Source organism: Salmo salar, chromosome ssa16 (genome assembly GCF_905237065.1).
Source record: "Salmo salar chromosome ssa16, Ssal_v3.1, whole genome shotgun sequence".
Lineage (NCBI taxonomy): Eukaryota > Metazoa > Chordata > Actinopteri > Salmoniformes > Salmonidae > Salmo > Salmo salar.
The window spans coordinates 72,566,289-72,586,346 of record NC_059457.1 but is presented as its reverse complement, the minus strand read 5'-3'; the positions used below and the strand labels follow the sequence as shown (position 1 = coordinate 72,586,346).

At 44.4% G+C, this 20,058-nt stretch overlaps 1 protein-coding gene across 2 annotated transcripts in view; it reads left to right on the top strand.

The window, feature by feature from the left end:
• The window catches only part of LOC106574495 (guanine nucleotide-binding protein subunit alpha-11), a 35,393-nt gene extending 15,887 nt beyond the window's left edge, over positions 1 to 19,506 (top strand). Inside the window, exons 2-7 of one of the 2 annotated variants that reach the window (XM_014150404.2) lie at positions 6,347 to 6,531; positions 6,704 to 6,858; positions 10,186 to 10,314; positions 13,647 to 13,776; positions 14,030 to 14,183; positions 14,300 to 19,506. In XM_014150404.2, the coding sequence (XP_014005879.1) occupies positions 6,347 to 6,531; positions 6,704 to 6,858; positions 10,186 to 10,314; positions 13,647 to 13,776; positions 14,030 to 14,183; positions 14,300 to 14,490 (944 nt within the window). In that variant the 3' untranslated portion in view covers positions 14,491 to 19,506. Of the gene's footprint in view, positions 1 to 6,346; positions 6,532 to 6,703; positions 6,859 to 9,505; positions 9,635 to 10,185; positions 10,315 to 13,646; positions 13,777 to 14,029; positions 14,184 to 14,299 lie in introns of both variants that reach the window. The other variant, XM_014150406.2, reaches the window with a different exon arrangement.
• Positions 19,507 to 20,058: the final 552 nt, after the last annotated feature.

Genomic DNA, 20,058 nt, shown 5'->3' with positions numbered 1-20,058 from the left:
TTTCTAGGTCGCCACCAAAAAAGAATGGACAGATTCTAGTTCTGAATATCCCAAATGCTTGACAGGGAGGAGAATGAGCGAGTGAGGGATGGGAGAGGCGAAGGGAAAGGGGAGGTGGATGATAATGGTGGGAGATGGATTTCCAACCTCAGGGAGTGGGAGGAAGACAAAGATTAGGGGCATGAGAGGAGAGATGGAGTAAGGGCGAGGCTGGGTGAAGAGAAGGGGAGGCGGGAGTGGTCTGGGGGAGAGGAGGGAGACAGAGGCTGGTAGTGTGCTCTAGAGGAGAGGAAGCGACAGAACAGAAGCAAGATGGAGGGAGAGATCTTATGACAGGGTCACGAGAAATAAATCAGACCTCAGACTGATCTTTCACTGAGGACACGGGCCGTGTTCCAGTACTGTAACACAGCCTCTTCTCTCCTTGGGCTGCATCCCAATACTGTGAAGGAGAAATACAAAACTGACCTCACATCAGCAGCGTCTTTTATATATACAGTACCAGTCAAAGGTTTGGACACATCTACTCATTCCAGGGTTTTTCTTTATTTTTACTATTTTCTACATTGTCAAAACTATGAAATAACACATGGAATCATGTAGTAACCAAAAAAGTGTTAAACAAATCAAAATATATTTGAGATTCTTCAAAGTAGCCACACTTTGCCTTGATGACAGCTTTGCATTCTTTCAACCTGCGTCATTAGGTAGTCACCTGGAATGCAATTCTATTAACAGGTGTGCCTTGTTCAAAGTTAATTTGTGGAATTTCTTTCCTTCTTAATGCGTTTGAGCCAATCAGTTGTGTTGTGACAAGGTAGGGGTGTTATATAGAAGATAGCCTTTTTTGGTAAAAGACCATGTCCATATTATGGCAAGAACAGCTCAAATAAGCAAAGAGAAACAAACGACAGTCCATCATTACTTTCAGACATGAAGGTCAGTCAATACGGAACATTTCAAGAACTTTGGAAGTTTCTTCAAGTGCAGTCGCAAAAACCATCAAGCGCTATGATGAAACTGGCTCTCATGAGGACCGCCACAGGAAAGGAAGACCCAGATTTACCTCTGCTGCAGAGGATAAGTTCATTAGAGTTAACTGCACCTCAGATTGCAACCCAAATAAATGCTTCCCAGAGTTCAAGTAACAGACATCTCAACATCAACTGTTCATGGTCAAATTGCTGCAAAGAAACCACTACTAAAGGACACCAATAAGAAGAGACTTGCTTGGGCCAAGAAACACGAGCAATGGACATTAGACCGGTGGAAATCTGTCCTTTGGTCTGATCAGTCCAAACGGGAGAGTTTTGGTTCCAACCGCCATGTCTTTGTGAGACGCAGAGTAGGTGAATGGATGATCTCTGCGTGTGTGGTTCTCACCGTGAAGAATGGAGGAGGAGGTGTGATGGTGTGGGGGTGTTCTGCTGTTGACACTATCAGTGACTTATTTAGAATTCAAGGCACACTTAATCAGCATTTCTACCACAGTGTCCTGCAACAATACGCCATCCCATCTGGTTTGCGCTTAGTGGGACTATCATTTGTTTTTCAACAGGACAATGTCCCAACACACACATCCTGGCTCTGTAAGGACTATTTGATCAAGAAGGAGAGGGATGGAGTGCTGCATCAGATGACCTGTCCTCCACAATCACCCGACCTCAACCCAATTGAGATGGTTTGGGATGAGTTGGACGTCAGAGTGAAGGAAAAGCAGCCAACAAGTGCTCAGCTTATGTGGGAACTCTTTCAAGACTGTTGGAATAGCATTCCTCATGAAGCTGGTTGAGAGAATGTCAAAGAGTGTGCAAAGTTGTCATCAAGACAAAGGGTGGCTACTTTGAAGACTCTAAATTATATTTTGATTTTAACACTTTTTTTTTTGGTTACTACATGATTCCATATGTGTTATTTCATAGTTTTGATGTCTTCACTATTATTCCACAATGTAGAAATAAAGTAAAACCCTTAAATTAGTAGGCGTGTCCAAATCTTTTGACTGGTACTGAATATATTTTTTATTTAACCTGTATTTAACTAGACAAGTCAGTTAAGAACAAATTCTTATTTACAATGATGGCCTACCAAAAGGCCTCCTGCGGGGACGGGGGCTGGGATGAAAAATATAGGACAAAACACACATCACGACGAGACAACACTACATAGAGACCAAAGACAACGCCATAGCATGGCAGCTACACATGACAACACAGCATGGTAGCAACACCGCATGACAACAACATGGTAGCAACACAACATGGCAGCAGCACAACGGTTGCGCAACAGTTGTCTACAAACAGCTTCGTCCTCCTCCTCAGTATTGTATCTAACAGACTGAAGAGAGGAGCAGGGCCCTTTCTACATAGCAGCAGAGAGAGCTGGAGAGAGAGCCTGAGGCATAGTTATATTTACTATCTGCTAGGAAAGAAAGAGAAAACAAAATGCAGGAGGAGAGAAGAGGGTTGCCATGGCAACCGAAATATGGCTGCTCTTAAAACCTTGAATGTAGGTGGGGGTGTTTCTTTCTCCATCTCGTTCTCCGTCTCTTTCTCCATCTCTTTCTCCGTCTCTTTCAGTTTGCAGATATAGCAGATCTGTGTTTAGGGATTGACGTGGCAGTAGCCTGGTGTTAGCCTGCCTCAGGGTAAATGTGTATTTCTGTGCAGAGAGGCTGAGAAATATGGGTTACCAGCAGCCCCTTTGGCTAGTGAGGGTTTAGCCAGTGAGGTGTTGTAAATCCAGCTAAAACGGTTACTTTGCCAAATGTGTGTGTTTTTGAGTTCTCATAAAACCACTGCTTCAGAAAATGAATTTCTGATCGGACAAGTTCAGATAGTACCTCGCTGTTTCTTTCCGTCTCGTTCGTACGAGACACCACCCAGGTGAGGACAATTGGTGCCATAAATCAATCAGTTAATTACCAGGGAGAACAGAGAAGCAGCAGTACTGTGGACCTGTAGGCCTGTAAGGGAACACCCTTCCTTTAAAAGGCAAGCGGCTTAAGTTGTTTAATCTCACCCAATGATATGGCTGGGTATCGTCTTCCATAACTACTCCCCCCCCTCTCAGATGGCTGTAGTATTAGGACAAAGAACCTTTGACATATCTGAGAGCATAAACCGTTTAGCGTAATCAATTAGATCTGTTCTCAGTACTGTTTTGTAAGGCATGGTGTCTGGCTGAGCCCTGGAGAGGCTTGTATTAGCAAAAGGAGATGAGGGTATGGCAGGGTCCCAGATTTCTACTGGAAAGACAAGGTTCTACTTCTGGCAGTCAAGTCGTGACAGTTTTGTTTGAACCAATCCCCTGCCTCCTCTGGATTATATACGGAAAACAAAAATATAAACTTATCTTGCAATAATTTCATTGATTTGTACTGAGTTACAGTTTTATATGAGGAAATCAGTCAATTAAAATAAATAAAATAGGCCCTAATCTATGGATTTCATGACTGGTCACAGATGCCTTAAAAAAAAAAAAATTGGCCTCACAATAGTCCTCAGGATCTCTTCACTGTATTTTTGTGCATTCAAATTGAAATCGATTTTAAAATGCATTCTCTAAAATGACGTTGGTACAGAAATCAACATTCAATTCTCTGACCACAGCTCTGGTGGACATTCCTGCAGTCAGTATGCCAACTGCACGCTCCATCAACCTGAGACATCTGTGGCATTGTGCTGTGACACAACTGCACATTATAGATTGGCCTTTTTATTGTCCCCAGCAAAAGGTGCACCTATGGAGTGATCGTGCTGTTCAATCGGCTTCCTGATATGCCACACCTGTCAGGTGGATGGATTATCTTGGCAAAGGAGAAATGCTCACTAACAGGGATGGAAACAAATTTGTGCACATAATTTGAGCGAGAGTTTTTGTGCGTATGGAACATTTCTGGGATCTATTATTTCAGCTCATGAAACATGGGACCAACACTTTACATGTTGCGTTTTAGTTTTTTTGTTCAGTGTATGTCATTGGTTGGATAGAGACTCATTTGAACCCATTCCTCTGTTTACGATTCTTTCTCTTCTCACGGGAGTGTGCACTCATTCATTCCTCTTCCTGGATTGGAAAAGGACTGGTGAAAGAAGGAATGTTTAGGCAGTGGAAACTCGCTGTAGCCCATACCTACACCAAGCCAATGATTTTAAATTCACGAGGTGGGAGTGAGCAAGCACTACTTTGTGGAAACTGTGAGGGGAGTCTAACTGGTGGTCGTACAGTAGTAGGATTTCATAGTAACCCCAAACCGTCCTATGGTTTGTAGTTGACCATGGGGGTGAAAAGAGCCAGTGTGCGACTGGATACTGCAGTGCAGGCTGGGTTGAATGGAGCTCTAGGTGGTTCTGGTGGGGGTGTCTGTCTGAGGGAGGACATGGCTGTGTAGATCTGACAAACATCTGGTTGGTTCTGTTAGAAGCTGTCTGCTGTTGTCGAAGCTGTTTGTGTTAAAGAACGACACTGTTGAAACGGATCTCACTGGATTCCCCTTCACTCTGGCACTCACAACACAACTCCCTCCCTCGCTTTCTCGCTCTCCCCCGCTCTCCGTCTCGCTTGCTCGCTCTCCATCTCGCTCGCTCTCCCCCGCTCTCCATCTCGCTCGCTCTCGCTCTCCCCCCGCTCTCCATCTCGCTCGCTCTCGCTCTCCCCCGCTCTCCATCTCGCTCGCTCTCCGTCTCGCTCGCTCTCCGTCTCGCTCGCTCTCCGTCTCCCCCGCTCTCCGTCTCGCTCGCTCTCCGTCTCGCTCGCTCTCCGTCTCCCTCGCTCTCCGTCTCGCTCGCTCTCCGTCTCGCTCGCTCTCCGTCTCCCCCGCTCTCCGTCTCGCTCGCTCTCCGTCTCCCTCGCTCTCCGTCTCGCTCGCTCTCTGTCTCGCTCGCTCTCCGTCTCCCTCGCTCTCCGTCTCCCTCGCTCTCCGTCTCCCCCGCTCTCCGTCTCCCCCGCTCTCCGTCTCCCTCGCTCTCCGTCTCCCTCGCTCTCCGTCTCCCCCGCTCTCCGTCTCCCCCGCTCTCCGTCTCCCTCGCTCTCCGTCTCGCTCGGGCTCTCTGTATCACTCTGTCTGGCTCTGTACACTATGCTCTCCAGTGATGTATTGAAGGTTTAACACAATTTACACACTTTTTTAAAAAAATGTAATTTTATGAATAGCATTTACACACCTATCTCGCTAAATTAGCGCACCTGTTGCACAGCACAGGGTGTCTGATGCATTTGCTGTTTGTTTTGGTTGTGTTTTGGATTAATTTGTGCCCAAGAGGAATGAATGGTAAATAATGTGTAGCAATTTTGGAGTCACTTTTATTGTAAATAAGAATAGAATGTTTCTAAACATTTGAAGTGGATGCTACCATGGTTACGGATAGTCCTGGATGAATCGTGAATAATGATGAGTGAAAGTTAGATGCACAAATCATACCCCCAAGACATGCTAACCTCTCACCATTACAAGCATCCACATTTAATGTAAAAGTGTAAGAAATTCATTTCTATTGTGCCCAATAAAAATGAATGGTAAATAATCTGGAACACAACCAAAACAAACAGCAAATGCATCAAACTAATTTGTAGTTACAAGCTTCATGTAATCATTGCGTGCTAAGGATATGGGACCAAATGCAAAAATGTTGACTACTTTAATACACAAATGAATTTCTTCCAATACTTTTGGTCCCCTAAAATGGAGAGGGTGGGTATCTACAAAAATAGTTGTAATTTCTAAACCGTTCACACAATATGGATGAAAATACCCTCAAATAAAGTTGAGTCTGCACTTTAACCTAGTGGTCATTGTTTCATTTCAAATCCAAAGTGCTGGAGTACAGAGTCAAAACAAATACTTCTGGAGCTCACTGTAGGTGTGTGTCCAGGTACAGGAGAGAGTGGTGCTAACAGTGGGTGTTCTGTGTGTGTGTGTGTGTGTCCAGGTACAGGAGAGAGTGGTTCTAACAGTGGGTGTTCTGTGTGTCCAGGTACAGGAGAGAGTGGTGCTAACAGTGGGTGTTCTGTGTGTGTGTCCAGGTACAGGAGAGAGTGGTGCTAACAGTAGGTGTTCTGTGTGTGTGTGTCCAGGTCCAGGAGAGAGTGGTGCTAACAGTAGGTGTTCTGTGTGTGTGTCCAGGTACAGGAGAGACTGGTTGGTGTTCTGTGTGTGTGTCCAGGTACAGGAGAGACTGGTGGGTGTTCTGTGTGTGTGTGTCCAGGTACAGGAGAGACTGGTGGGTGTTCTGTGTGTGTGTCCAGGTACAGGAGAGAGTGGTGCTAACAGTGGGTGTTCTGTGTGTGTGTCCAGGTACAGGAGAGAGTGGTGTTAACAGTGGGTGTTCTGTGTGTGTGTGTCCAGGTACAGGAGAGAGTGGGAAGAGTACATTCATCAAGCAGATGAGGATCATCCACGGGGCGGGCTACACAGAGGAGGACAAGAGGGGTTTCATCAGGCTGGTGTACCAGAACATCTTCACCTCCATGCAGTCTATGATCAAAGCCACAGAGAACCTCAAGATCCCCTTCAAATACGAACAGAACCGGGTAGGATGTACTAACACAACCATAAAAACCACCGCCTTCCACACACACAACCAGAATTAGCTTGGTCAGAACGCGTCTACAGCCACTCACTCACACAAACACAATATAGTTCCAATGCACTCACTCTTCCCTCCTCGCTCTGTCTCTGTCTGTCTCCCCCGTCCCTCCCCAGTCTAATGCCATGTTAGTGAAGGAGGTGGACATAGAGAAGATCTGTGGCTTCGACCAGCCCTACATCAGCGCCATCAAGACCCTGTGGGCCGACCCTGGGATACAGGAGGCCTACGACAGACGCAGGGAATACCAGCTATCAGACTCCACTAAATAGTATGTCCTGGTGTGTCTCTGTGTGTGAGAGGTTGTTCGGGTGGGGGAGGGGTGGATGTGAGCGTACGTGTGTGTGTGTTGGGGTTAAGGCATTTGCGTGTGGGTTTTGGTGTGTGTGTGTGTGTGTGTGTGTGGTTCACTCTGGTGCCTCTCGACTGGTTGCCCCAACTCCGGAGAGCTGATGGCTAGAAATAAAGTGAGATACTGACTGTCTCACACACACACACACACACACACAGTGCATTTGGAAAGTATTCAGACCCCTTCACTTTTTCCACGTTTTAGTTACGTTACAGCCTTATTTTAAAATGCTAATTTACAGCTGTATTTGGGGAGTTTCTCCCGTTCTTTTCTGCAGATCCTCTCACGCTCTGTCAGGTTGGATGGGGAGTGTTGCTGCACAGCTATTTTCAGGTCTCTCCAGAGATGTTCGATCCGGTTCAAGTCCGGGCTCTGGCTGGGCCACTCAAGGACATTGAGACTTGTCCTGAAGCCACTCCTTCGTTGTCTTGGCTGTGTGCTTAGTGTCGTTGTCCTGTTGGAAGATGAACCTTCTCCCCAGTCTGAGGTCCTGAGCTCTCTGGATCAGGTTTTCATCAAGGAACTCTCTGTACTTTGCTCCGTTCATCTTTCCCTTGATCCTTACTAGTCTCCTAGTCCCTGCCGCATAAAAACATCCCCACAGCATGATGCTGTCACCACCATACTTCACCATAGGTAAGGTAATTGGCCAGGGGATGAGCAGTGTCTGGTTTCTTCCAGACATGAAGCTTGGCATATAGGCCAAAGAGTTCAATCTTGGTTTCATTAGACCAGAGAATCTTGTTTGTCATGGTTTGAGAGTCCTTTAGGTGCCTTTTGGCAAACTCCAAGCGGGCTGTCATGTGGCTTTTTACTTCCGTTTGGCCACTTTACCATAAAGGCCTGGTTGGTGGAGTGCTGCAGAGATGGTTGTCCTTCTGGAAGGTTCTCCCATCTCCACAGAGGAACTCTGGAGCTCTGTTAGTGACCATTGGGTTCTTGGTCATCTCCCTGATGAAGGCCCTACTCCCCCGATTGCTCAGTTTGGCCAGACAGCCAGCTCTAGGAAGAGTCTTCTTCCATTTAAGAATGATGGAGGCCACTGTGTTCTTGGACCTTCAATGCTGCAGACATTTTTTTGTACCCTTCCCCAAATCTGTGCCTTGATACATTCCTGAGCTCAATTTTGAGTCTCATAGCAAAGGGTCTGTAAATAAGTTATTTCTGTTTTTGAGAAGCCTGTTTTTGCTTTGTCAAATGGGGTGTTGTGTGTAGATTGATTGAGGATTTTTTTTGTTTGTTATCCATTTTAGAATAAGGCTGTAACTTAACAAAATGTGGAAAAAATAAGAGGTCTGAATGCACTGCACACACACACACACACACACACACACCACAGTTCACGCACTCCTCTTTCCACCCCTCACATTCAGCTAATTGAAAGCTTATGTTGAACATACACCATTGCTTTGCCTTCTAAGAGGTGCTGGGAATAAATCTCCAGTACTTATTCTTCAATAATATGACTACTACACACGCATTTACCATTTACACAATCTATTGCTGACATTTAAGTCAAATCAAACCTTAGGATAAAGTGTATCGTGTGTGTGTGTGAAATGTTGATCTGTGATTCCTGGTTGATTGCCTGTTAACGTTATGAGAGGACACCATCTCTGCTGACACCCGGCTAATTGGACATCAGGACCTTGATAAGCTGAATTGGGTGTTTTTTGAGTTGGGCTGGAACGAACGCCTGCACACCCAGGGCATCTCCAGGACCAGGGCTGAAGAATCGCTCCCAATGCTGCCCCCTGTCAAAAACCCTGTTGTATTACAGCTAATCAGTCTTTTCTCTCTCTGTGTGTGTGTGTGTGTGTGTGTGTGTGTGTGTGTGTGTGTGTGTGTGTGTGTGTGTGTGTGTGTGTTGTGTGTGTGTGTGTGTGTGTGTGTGTGTGTGTGTGTGTGTGTGTGTGTGTGTGTGTGTGTGTGTGTGTGTGTGAGAATTACATGCTGACCACAGTGCTCAGGTCGTAAGCGTTGCAAAATAAATGTACACAGACATGTTATCATCATCTTTCATCAGTCTCCGTAGCCAGGCTCTAATATAGAACTTGGTTCTATTTGTGACGCTTGACGAGCTGCAAGTCCCGCCTCTCCCAGCTCCTCATTGGTTTTTAGGATTATATACCCACGTGGGTGATTGAAAGATGAACTGAGGTCCACAGTCCAGTTGGTGGTGGTAATGCACCTTAAAGTTGGTTGTTAACCGCCATATGAAGTCAAAGGAGAAGAAGAAGCCTGAAGGAGGAGAGATGACTAGAAACTAACTGTTTACCCTTTTTATCTGTGGATTCATTGTCGGAGTAGAGAACCTTGTGCATTTCAGGTCAAATAACAACCCGATGTTATATGATGCTTTTCGACCTGTCCCCAAATTAATGTAGTTGGTTTAGAGTTCGTTTTGATATTTCAACCTGCGTGTCCTGATCGCGTCTGGTGTGGGTGGACAAAATCAACATGCGCGCGATGGCACACACACGAGCAGTCTGGTCAGCATGTTAGTGCGTATGTGCAGCCATGCAGTTACTTTAGTGATAGACTGTGTGTCTGTGTGTGTCTGCAGTTACCTTAGTGATATAGACCGCGTCACCGCGGAGGGATATGTTCCTACTCAGCAGGATGTGCTTCGTGTCCGGGTCCCCACCACGGGAATCATAGAGTACCCGTTTGACCTGGAGAACTGCATCTTCAGGTACCGTCACGGTACTGCAGCGAGGGACTGCTCCTTCTCTGCCTCTGCTGCTGCCACCGACGTCCTCACTATGTCACTGTCCTGCAACACACTGACACACACACACACCCAGGTCCCCACATAGCACCTCTCTGAGACTGGGCCCACTCAGGACAACCCAACTGTTATGATCGTTGCAGAACCCCAAACTAGAAATGACGTGAAATAGCATCAAAATGGCTTGTTAGCATGATGCAAAAATGGCTACAACTAAACTAAAGCCTCAAGGTCTTTTATTGTGAAGGTAAAGACCTGAACCGGCCGTTCTCAGAGTTGCTTTGGGGGGTGAGCGGGTCTGTGTACGGGGCTCGGGGTGGTGGTGGAAGCCTAATACGGACCAATGCCACTGTTCTCCTAGACTTGGTACGGTCGCCCAAGCCTTCCACACTGGACTGATCCACCTTCTCTGGATTGGTAGGGGTGTGTGGCGGTAATGCTTTACTGTCTACCGTGCTTTATATGACTGTGGTCTGTCTCTTTCTGTCTCTCTCTCTTTCTCCCTCGGTGTGTAGCTATCTAACTGATCTGGACCGTATCTCAGACAACAACTATCTGCCCACACAGCAAGATGTTCTGAGGGTGCGAATCCCCACCACCGGCATCATAGAGTACCCCTTCGACTTGTCAAGCATCATTTTCAGGTAGACAATGCTAGCGTGCTAACTTTAGCCTAGCAAATGCATCAGTCAGGTGGCGCAACTAACGTCAGCTTAGAAAAAGCATCCTATTCAAGTAGAGGAGGCTAAGGCGCTAACATTGGCCTAGCAAATGCATCATTCGGGATGGGGATGCTAGCATCAGTGCCCTTGTGCAGTCATGTTAACCAGTGAATCATCCCAAGGCCCTGCTCCATTACTTCTTATAATGCATCCTTCTTTTCTCAAAGTAATCACCGCTTTGGCATGAGAGCATAGGTGAAAGTTAGGGTCCCACTTTAAGCTTTCACCAATTCAGTCATGTCATGAATTAGTGGTTACTTTAAATTAAGGAAGGAAGCATGTATTTGGACAGGGCATACCGACGTGTTCGTTCATCTCGCATGTCATACATTCTGGTTGTTCCATAACTATCATTGAACTCTTCGATCAGCAGTGGACAGAGCTGTGTATTATTGTAGGCTTGATCTCCACCATTAAGGCCCGATCTCCCCCACACCCAACCTCCTCCACTCATACACTCACACACATCCTCGTGAGTCCAAAGTCCTACATTCTGGCGCCCGTCTTTTTAAAATGGGTCACCCTCTTTCTCCTCTCCTCCCCTCTGTTCATCCTGGCAGAGGAAAGGAGGTCGTCCTCTCTCTCTCTCCCAGTGAAGGATGTTATTTTGGGCCTGGGGTCCTGCAGGGCTCTGATTGGCTCTTGGTCTCTGTGGACTGCAGTACCCCATGCTACAGCAGGAGGGCTTTTCATCACAAATTAAATCACATACTTTCACTTCTGTAAAAAAAAAACTAAAAAACTATCTGTTTAATTCAAAGACAGGACTATGCAAATCTAGGCTTCAAAGACCACCGTACTGCTAGTTGCCTTTTCCCTGGATGTTAATCATCGATTAATATCGCTGACTTAGAACAAGTCTCACCTAGTCTGAATCAGTTCCTGGTACATAATGTAACTTTATCAGACAGACTAACATTTGACATGACTTACCTTTACTTCTACTTGAATCGTTTAACACAGAAGAACGCTTAACAAAACCTAAAAGACAACCTAGGAGGACAGTGGCAAAGAGAAACGGAAGGAAGAAACCTTGACATGCACACACTCTCTCACACACACACACACACACTCCAGTCAGAACTACTCGGAGGACACACTCCTGTCGTTCACCCAGCAAAGGAATCCCGCCATCAGAGGTGTCTTCTGTATCTTCCTCCCTTTTTTATTCTCATCCCTTCCTCAGTCTTCATCTGCTCCTCTTTCTCTGTTCCTAGTCCTCTCTCTACCTTCTCTCCCGTTCTCCTCTTTTTGTCACACCTCCACCAGGGTTGCACAATTGCGCTTGGCTAATGCTTCAGGGACACACACACACACACACACACACTAGGGAACGGTGGGAGAGCTGGTTTGCTTTTTTTGCCCTCCCATCTTGCCACTGGGTGGACTAGGTAGAATCTTCCTCCATCCACTGATCCAGGATCTGATATACCTTCATCCCCTTATGGTTAATGTTTGGAATTGGGGTAAGGTTATCTGATCCTAGATCTGAGGTTAGGGGCAACTTGAGAATGGTGATGGGCACTGCTCACTCTTTACCGATGATCCATTCACTGGGTAACACTTTATGCATAGATAAAGTTATAAACTGCCTATAACATAGGCCTACATAAACTAAATTATGTAATGATAATAAGCAGTTTAAAGTCAGATCTTCAAGAAGTAAAGTGTTACCTACATTTGTTTCCACACTGTTACATACAGTACTAGTCAAACGTTCGTACACAATCATGTAGTAACCAACAAAGTGTTCAACAAATCATTCTTCAAAGTAGCCACCCTTTGCCTTGATGACAGCTTTGCAAACTCTTGGCATTCTCTCAACCAGCTTCATGAGGAATGCTTTTCCAAACGTCTTGGAGTTCACACATATGCTGAGCACTTGTTGGCTGCTTTTCCTTCACTCTGCGGTCCAACTCATCCCCTGAGTGATTGTGGAGGCCAGGAAATCTGATGCAGCACTCCCTTCACTATCCTTGGTCAAATAGCCATTAGACAGCCTGGAGGTGTGTTTTTGGTAATTTCCTGTTGAAAAACAAATGATAGGCCCACTAAGCACAAACAGATGGGATGGCGTATTGCTGCAGAATGCTGTGGTAGCCATGCTGGTTAAATGTGCCTTGAATTCTAAATAAATCACCGACAGTGTCACCAGCAAAGCAACCCCACACCATCTTGCTTTCCTGTGGCGGTCCTCATGAGAGCCAGTTTCATCATAGCGCTTGATGGTTTTTGCGACTGCACTTAAATAAACTTTCAAAGTTCTTGAAATTTTCTGCATTGACTGACCTTCATGTCTTAAAGTAATTATGGACTGTCGTTTCTCTTTGCTTATTGGAGTCGTTCTTGCCATAATATGGACTTGGTCTTTTACCAAATAGGGCTGTCTTCTGTATACCACCCCTACCTTGTCACAACACAACTGATTGGCTCAAACGCATTAAGAAGGAAAGAAATTCCACAAATTAACTTTTAACAAGGCACACCTGTTATATGAAATGCATTCCAGGTGACTACCTTATGAAGCTGGTTGAGAGAACGACCAAAGAGTGTGCAAAGCTGTCATCAAGGCAAAGGGTGGCTACTTTGAAGAATCTCCCATATAAGATATATTTAGATGTGTTTAACACTTTTTTGGTTACTATATGATTCCATATGTGTTATTTCATAGTTTTGATGTCTTCTATTATTCTACAATGTAGAAAATAGTAAAAATAAAGAAAAACCCTGGAATGAGTAGGTGTGTCCAAACTTTTGACTGGTACTGTATGTCAGTTTATGATCTGTGTGTGTTTTCCACCGTAGGCTCTCCTTCTAACTGTGACCTCTCAGGGCCGTAGATGAGACAGAATTCAGCGAACAAACTATCCTCCATGTTGCCACCAAACGTTCTCGTTTAGAGTCTCAGTGGAATGGGATTGTCTTGGAACGTTAGGTGCCAAAATGGCGGCCATTAGGATTCTACATCTCAAGTTTGCCACCACCCTCTGTATATGTGTGTGGTTTTGGGCTCAGTCTTCATGTAGCTGTTGAATCCATCCATACACTACTGTAAGTGGAGTTAAATCACAGACATAGAAAATCAATGAGGACCAACCCTTTTGCGTGGATGGATTCAGGAAGCCATTTTAGAGTTTTTAGACAGTCTTATTAGTTGTTCTTTTAGTTGTTCTACAAACACAACAGCACTGTTTAACATCTCTTCTCTCTCGTCCTGTGTCCTGGCATCTCTCATCCCTCCGTCCATGCTCCAGGATGGTGGATGTAGGGGGTCAAAGGTCAGAGAGGAGGAAGTGGATCCACTGTTTTGAGAATGTCACTTCCATCATGTTCCTGGTGGCCCTCAGCGAGTACGACCAAGTCCTGGTGGAGTCTGACAACGAGGTGTGTACACACACTAGGGAAAGGTGCGAGAGATGGCTCGCTTTTTTGCCCTCCCGGTTTCCAATAGTGAAACATTGGTGGACTAGGTAGAATTTGACTATCCAGTGATCCAGGATCTGATATGCCTTTATCACCCTAATGGTTCATTTTTGGAGTTGGGGTTAGGTAATCTGATCCTAGATCTGTGGTTATCATGTCAAAGATACCACACACATCAAACACCCTTACTAACTGTCCTCTGTCCCTCTGTCAGAACCGTATGGAGGAGAGTAAGGCGTTGTTCAGGACCATCATCACCTACCCCTGGTTCCAGAACTCCTCAGTCATCCTGTTCCTCAACAAGAAGGATCTGCTGGAGGAGAAGATCTCATACTCCCACCTGGTCGACTACTTCCCTGAGTTTGATGGTGTGTGTCTGTCTACAGTTACCTTAGTGATATACTGTGTCTGATGGTTTCTGACTACCGTGATGCGGGATTGACTGTGTGTGTGTGTGTGCGCGCTCGTGTCTGTGCCACCCCAGGTCCCCAGCGAGATGCCCAGGCAGGCCGGGAGTTTATCCTGAAGATGTTTGTGGACCTGAACCCGGATAGCGACAAGATCATCTACTCCCACTTCACCTGCGCCACGGACACCGAGAACATCCGCTTCGTCTTCGCTGCCGTCAAAGACACCATCCTGCAGCTCAACCTCAAAGAATACAACCTGGTCTGAGAGACTCTTGCACGCACACACTCTTCCCAGTTGCACAGCTTAGCCTACACACACACACACACACACACACACACACACACACACACACACACACACACCGTCTAGTTGATCTTTCCCCCTCCTGCTTTTCACTCCAGCGATTTAAGACCCCTCTTTTCCAATATCTCTCCTCCCATTCGCTCTCTCATTCCTTCCCTCTTTCTACCCTTTTGCCATAAGCCTTTCCTCTCCCTCGTTTTCAGCAGCTTGTCAGTCTCCTCTTCTCCACACCACACATACACACACGCCATGCAGTATACAGTGACTACGGGAGGGGACAATGGGTGTGTGTGTGTGTGTCTGCGTGTATGTGTGTGAGAAGGTGAGGAAGAGGACCAGTGTGGTCAGTGAACTGTGGGTCTTTAACCCTTGAACCCTCAGTCAACTGGCCTGAGATCACATCCTCTGATTTGGTGGAAGGAGTGACCCAACCGCAAGGCAAAAAACACCTGAGAAGGTGACGTTTTACACTCTATAAGGGAGGGGCTAAAGACTGGGAGGGGGGTGGAGACGATGAGGTAACAAAGAAAGCCACCAGGACCCGAGCAGGAGGTGATGCCACACACAAGTGAGGAGTCAGACCAAGGATTCTGTTTGCACCTCGCATCGATGAATGTATACTCCGAGTGATCATTGCAAACGCAAAAAAAATATATAATTAAATATGTTATAAAGTAATTACATATGTAGACAAAATACACTAAGACTGAAAGCACCAGAGGGAGAGGAAAAAGCAAATTGATTAAATATGTGTATCGCTGAGCTTTTTTACAAATAGTTTTTAATAATAGTAACTTGTTGCTACGTCAACTTCTATCCGACGACTAAGAAGTGATTTGAAAAGTTTTAGAAGCGGTTAACAAAACAAAATCTCGTATTTAAAAAATTTGCAAAATTGCCAAAATATCACAAAAACAAGATGGTAAGCAGAAACTGACTCTAATTTTATCCTTTACAGACGGCTGTGGTTGTTCATGTTTAGGTTTGATCACATCGCTTCCCTCCTTCACTGGTATACTGACTGATACACCGGAACCTTCCGTTTGACATCCGCACTACCACGTTCTGTTTGATACACGCTACATTAAAGATTACCGAACATCCGATACTCGCTACTATGTTCTGATTGGACAGTCGCTGAGGGGGGGGGGGGGGGGAGTCATGAATGGATGATGTCATCAGCATACGGTACATCAGTCTGTGAAAGAATGACATCACGTGTTAAGTTGCCCAGCGACCCAAATAGATGTGCTCTGGAGATTCTGGCCAATCCATCCCCACAAATGACACGGTGGCGTCCATTATCCCAGACACACAGGAAGCTTTACGTTGTTTACCTTTTTTTTACTGTATAGACACTTTTGTTTGTTTATGAGAGGTGGTTGTTGATTGGTGGGAGCGGCAGACGTATGATCCTGCATCCCAGATGGACAGACAAGCGCACTCTTGAGGTCTACAAAAAGTTATTGTTTGTGTATATTTCTGTTTGTAAATACATGTACACAGAAACGCTCCTGTACAAAAACACTCTGTGGTACAGTACACCATCTTTGGCAAAAAAAAACAACAACAAAAATAAGAAAATCCACTTTTTTTCGATAGTGTACTGTTTTTGTTTTCCTATGAATTTACTAGTATTTATACTGTGATTCTGGATTTCTTTGATTATTGATAATCAGTTGATTATAAGAGGACTACACACACAGAGGGCTGCAGTGAGAGGAAAGCAACAGTCTCAGAACAGAGGTTCTAAACCATCAGGAACCTTCTAGTCTAGAACCTTTAGAACATTCTAGATCCTCGGCTCTCCTCTGCAGCTTCTCCCTACTAACACTAGAGCAGATTAGTTATTCACAATATGTTGACAAAAGACATGATATTAAAAGAGTAACTAAATAAAGATTTTTTTTTGTTTGTTTTTTTAATTTATCTAATAATTTATGGAACCAGGTTTGAAGGTGTTGATGAATTTGACTGCTTTTGTTTCTATCATGTTGAAATGCGGTCAGGGCTAGACTTGAGTCTAAACTGCTGTAACAAAACAAACGTCTACTATAGTATGTACTAAATCTCTGCTTTCTTTTTTTCTCTTAAGACAATTCCAGATGTACTTTGCCATTCTATCTATATCCATGTTAAATTCTATGGTTTTCTTCTCACATTAAGTCACTTTGTTTCGTTTCATTGATGAAAACTTGTATTTCTCCTCTTGGGTTTCTAATAGGCACAGCTCTGTAACTGCATACATAGGAAATGTACCATATGAACGTAGGTGAATTTTTATAACCTGTGATTGGAGACCAGTATGGTCTATGCTTGCTCTGTCGTTGTAATTTAAACACAGTTTGCGTTGTCGTTGGTTTGAGTTGTTTTAGTTCAAGTTCCGAGGCTTGCTTTGATAGAACCAGTGACGTTGCAGATCTACTTTTGAACCTCTTTCTACAGGCAACTTTTTCTTCATTATTCTCATTAAGGGCTATCGCCATGCGTCAGACAGGCAGGCAGATGGGGGAGATAACTAGTATAAGACAGGGCTCAATTCGGTTTTCAATTCATGAAGTGAGTGGAAATTCAATGAGTGAATTCCAAAATCCTAGAAAGCGATGGGCAGTAGAGGACAAGGGTACACTGTTGCATTCTGTCCTCAAGGGCTGCAGTCTTGCTGGGGGTTTTTCTGTTGCCTTCTAACCAAAAATGGATTTCTACCTGTGAAATCAGGTGTTTGCAATCCCCAGCCGATTGGTAACATTCATTGATCAAGTAAATGCCGGGGAGAAATGAAAACCAGCAGGAATGCGGACTTCGAAGCACTGGGTTGTGCACCCCTGGTTTTAGGTTCACAGTCAACTAAGCCATTCACTCATGAGTGTTTGTCGGGATCATTTTGTTCAACAAAGACCGTGTGTGAATACAGCTGTGGTAGGATACATGACCAACACTATCATTAGAAGGTTCATTTTTTTACTTTTTCTTTCTCTGGATCAACAGTGGATCACACAAGCTTCCAGCTCCGAATGAGGGAATCTCTCAAGCCCCAAGTTCCCTACTTCACTGTTTGATGTGTTATCATCAGGGGTGTGATCGTGGATCAGTTTACCCTCCCTCAATGCTGACCTTAAAGGCCCAGTGCAGTCAAATGTGATTTTCCTGTGTTTTGTATAGATTTCCACACTTGAGGTTGGAATAATACTGTGAAATTGTGAAAATGGTGATAATGCTATTTTAGTGTAAGAGCTGTTTGAAAAGACCGCCTGAAATTTCTGCCTGTTTTGGTGGGATGTAGTTTTGGTTTGTTTGTTTGATATCACCATGCGGTAAGTTAGTTAATAAACCAATAAAAAAAGTTTCAAACCTCTCTGCCAATAACAGCTAGTTTTCAGTTTTCCCCTCGCCACTCACCACTTCGACAGTCCTAGCAAAATTCATGCTTGATAAATTACTCTTACAAAGAAGCTATTTTTGTTTGTTTTCACTCAAAATGGTCAAAAATAATCAAAGGTACTTAATTGTTACCCAGAAATTACTTGATTTTGAGGTAAAAATGTCTGCATTGGGCCTTTATCTATTAGGGGGGATGCAAAACTGACCTTAGATCAGTGTTAAGGGGAACTTTCCTTCTACTGTCCTACTGCTAGTTTTACCATCCGGGGGTGTGCTTTGTGCTTGTTGAGGAGATTTTGCACATTGTCATTTGACACTCCTACAGTAGAGGCAGGGTGTTAAAGCAGGTGTTAAAATGCTATTCCAAGTTAAAGCATAGCTGCGCAACACACAGCTCTAGCACACCTGTGCAGGATTTTGTTCCATACCAGCACTAACACCCCAGTCAACTGATTGAGAACTAATCATGGTTTTGGATTTAGACCGCAACTAGTTGAACCAAGTGTGTTAGTGTTGTACTGGAACTAAAGCCTGCACACTGCAGCCAGTATTAGAGGATGTTATCCAAGTATGACATGCAGTATTTAATTCAGTGTTGACCTGCCCACAAACAATGTGTTGAATACAACTCGCATACCAAACAGTCAAGCACTTGGGCTCCTGTACTGCCTCCACAATGAAGTGTGAAAACAGCCCTAACTACAATCAATAGACTTGGTGATTAATCAGTCATATTTATAGGAAACTCTTGTTTACCACTTTCTGTGGGTTAATTGTTTGGCACTCCTGAAGTGTCTGCACATTAGGGCCCAGAGTTTTTCCTAGGCTGTAACTAGGACCCAGAGTTTTACCTGGTCAGATTAACATGGACATGGTGCATATTGAGAACTTAGCTTGACTTATTTCCTTTTAAATCTTTTTTGTAAGATTAAAAAAACATTACCGGAACACTATTGTATTTAGGACCACTTGATTTATTTTTTAATCTAAGGAAACCTGAGGGTTAAATGTTTTAGTTGGTGTATAAAATATACAATGCTGTTTTTGTTTCTTTATTTTGTATGTAAACCAAATGTAAATTATGTACTATACTGTGTGCCAACCCAACTCTCTCTAGAGCCAGGCTCTCTCTCTCTCTTAAGTGCCAACGCTGACATCATCATCAGGGAACAGCCATCTTGGATGGTCCCATTTTTAAGAACACCAGAGACCTAAACACATGGCGACTACGCCACCCCTAACAAAAACTATAAGTACACATTTTTTTAAATTGTGTAATTATATAATTGCATGTATTTAGTGTTGGGAGGAGGTGAGGGCTCGGGAAAATGTATTGGCTGATGCAGAGACCTTGATGAAAGGGTGAAATCGGTTGGTTATTATTGATTGATCAGTTGGTTATGTATTATTGATTTGCATTACTCTTGCCATATTTTTATTTTTAGTGTGTTTTCATGCATTTGTTTCAACCACTGTTGCCTGATCCTCATTCAAACATGAACATGATTTATTACGATCATCGCCGCCTTCTAAGAGAGAACATAATGACAAGGTATCTGTTTTAAATTGAAATAAATTTGTTCGTATACTTGCTGATGATGTGTGTGTGTGTGTGGTTCATGACTAGTCTGGCATATTCCATGTCGAGAAACAACCCAAGCACTTCTCCTCTAGCCACTATGCACTTGTGTAGTTCTCAGAGGATTTGATAAGTAGGCCTTCAAGTGCCTATGGTTCTGAACAATAGGGGTTGTTTCTGGACCTGGCCCTTGTTCCATCAAAGGGGGTCTATACAATATGGCTCTTGGGTCTATACAGAGGTTTCCCATCCTCGTGGTGTTTTTGAAATGCTGTCATCTCTCAGAATTGTCATTCTGTGACTTCTGATAGTGAAATAGATGGAGTGTCACAGAATAAAAATAATCAGTGATGGACATATTTCGTCTACATTATGAGGATCATGATAAACGAAGTTATGGGAATGGGGTCATTATACATTAAATGAGCAGGCTATTGTTATGAGTTTTCGGGAACCACCACATCTCACACTAGTAGACGTAGCTCGTTTGTTTGTGCATAATCGGGCAGTTCTGCACACCTTCCACCGGGGGCACACGGCAGCAGCAACACTCCCGCAGACTGTAATTT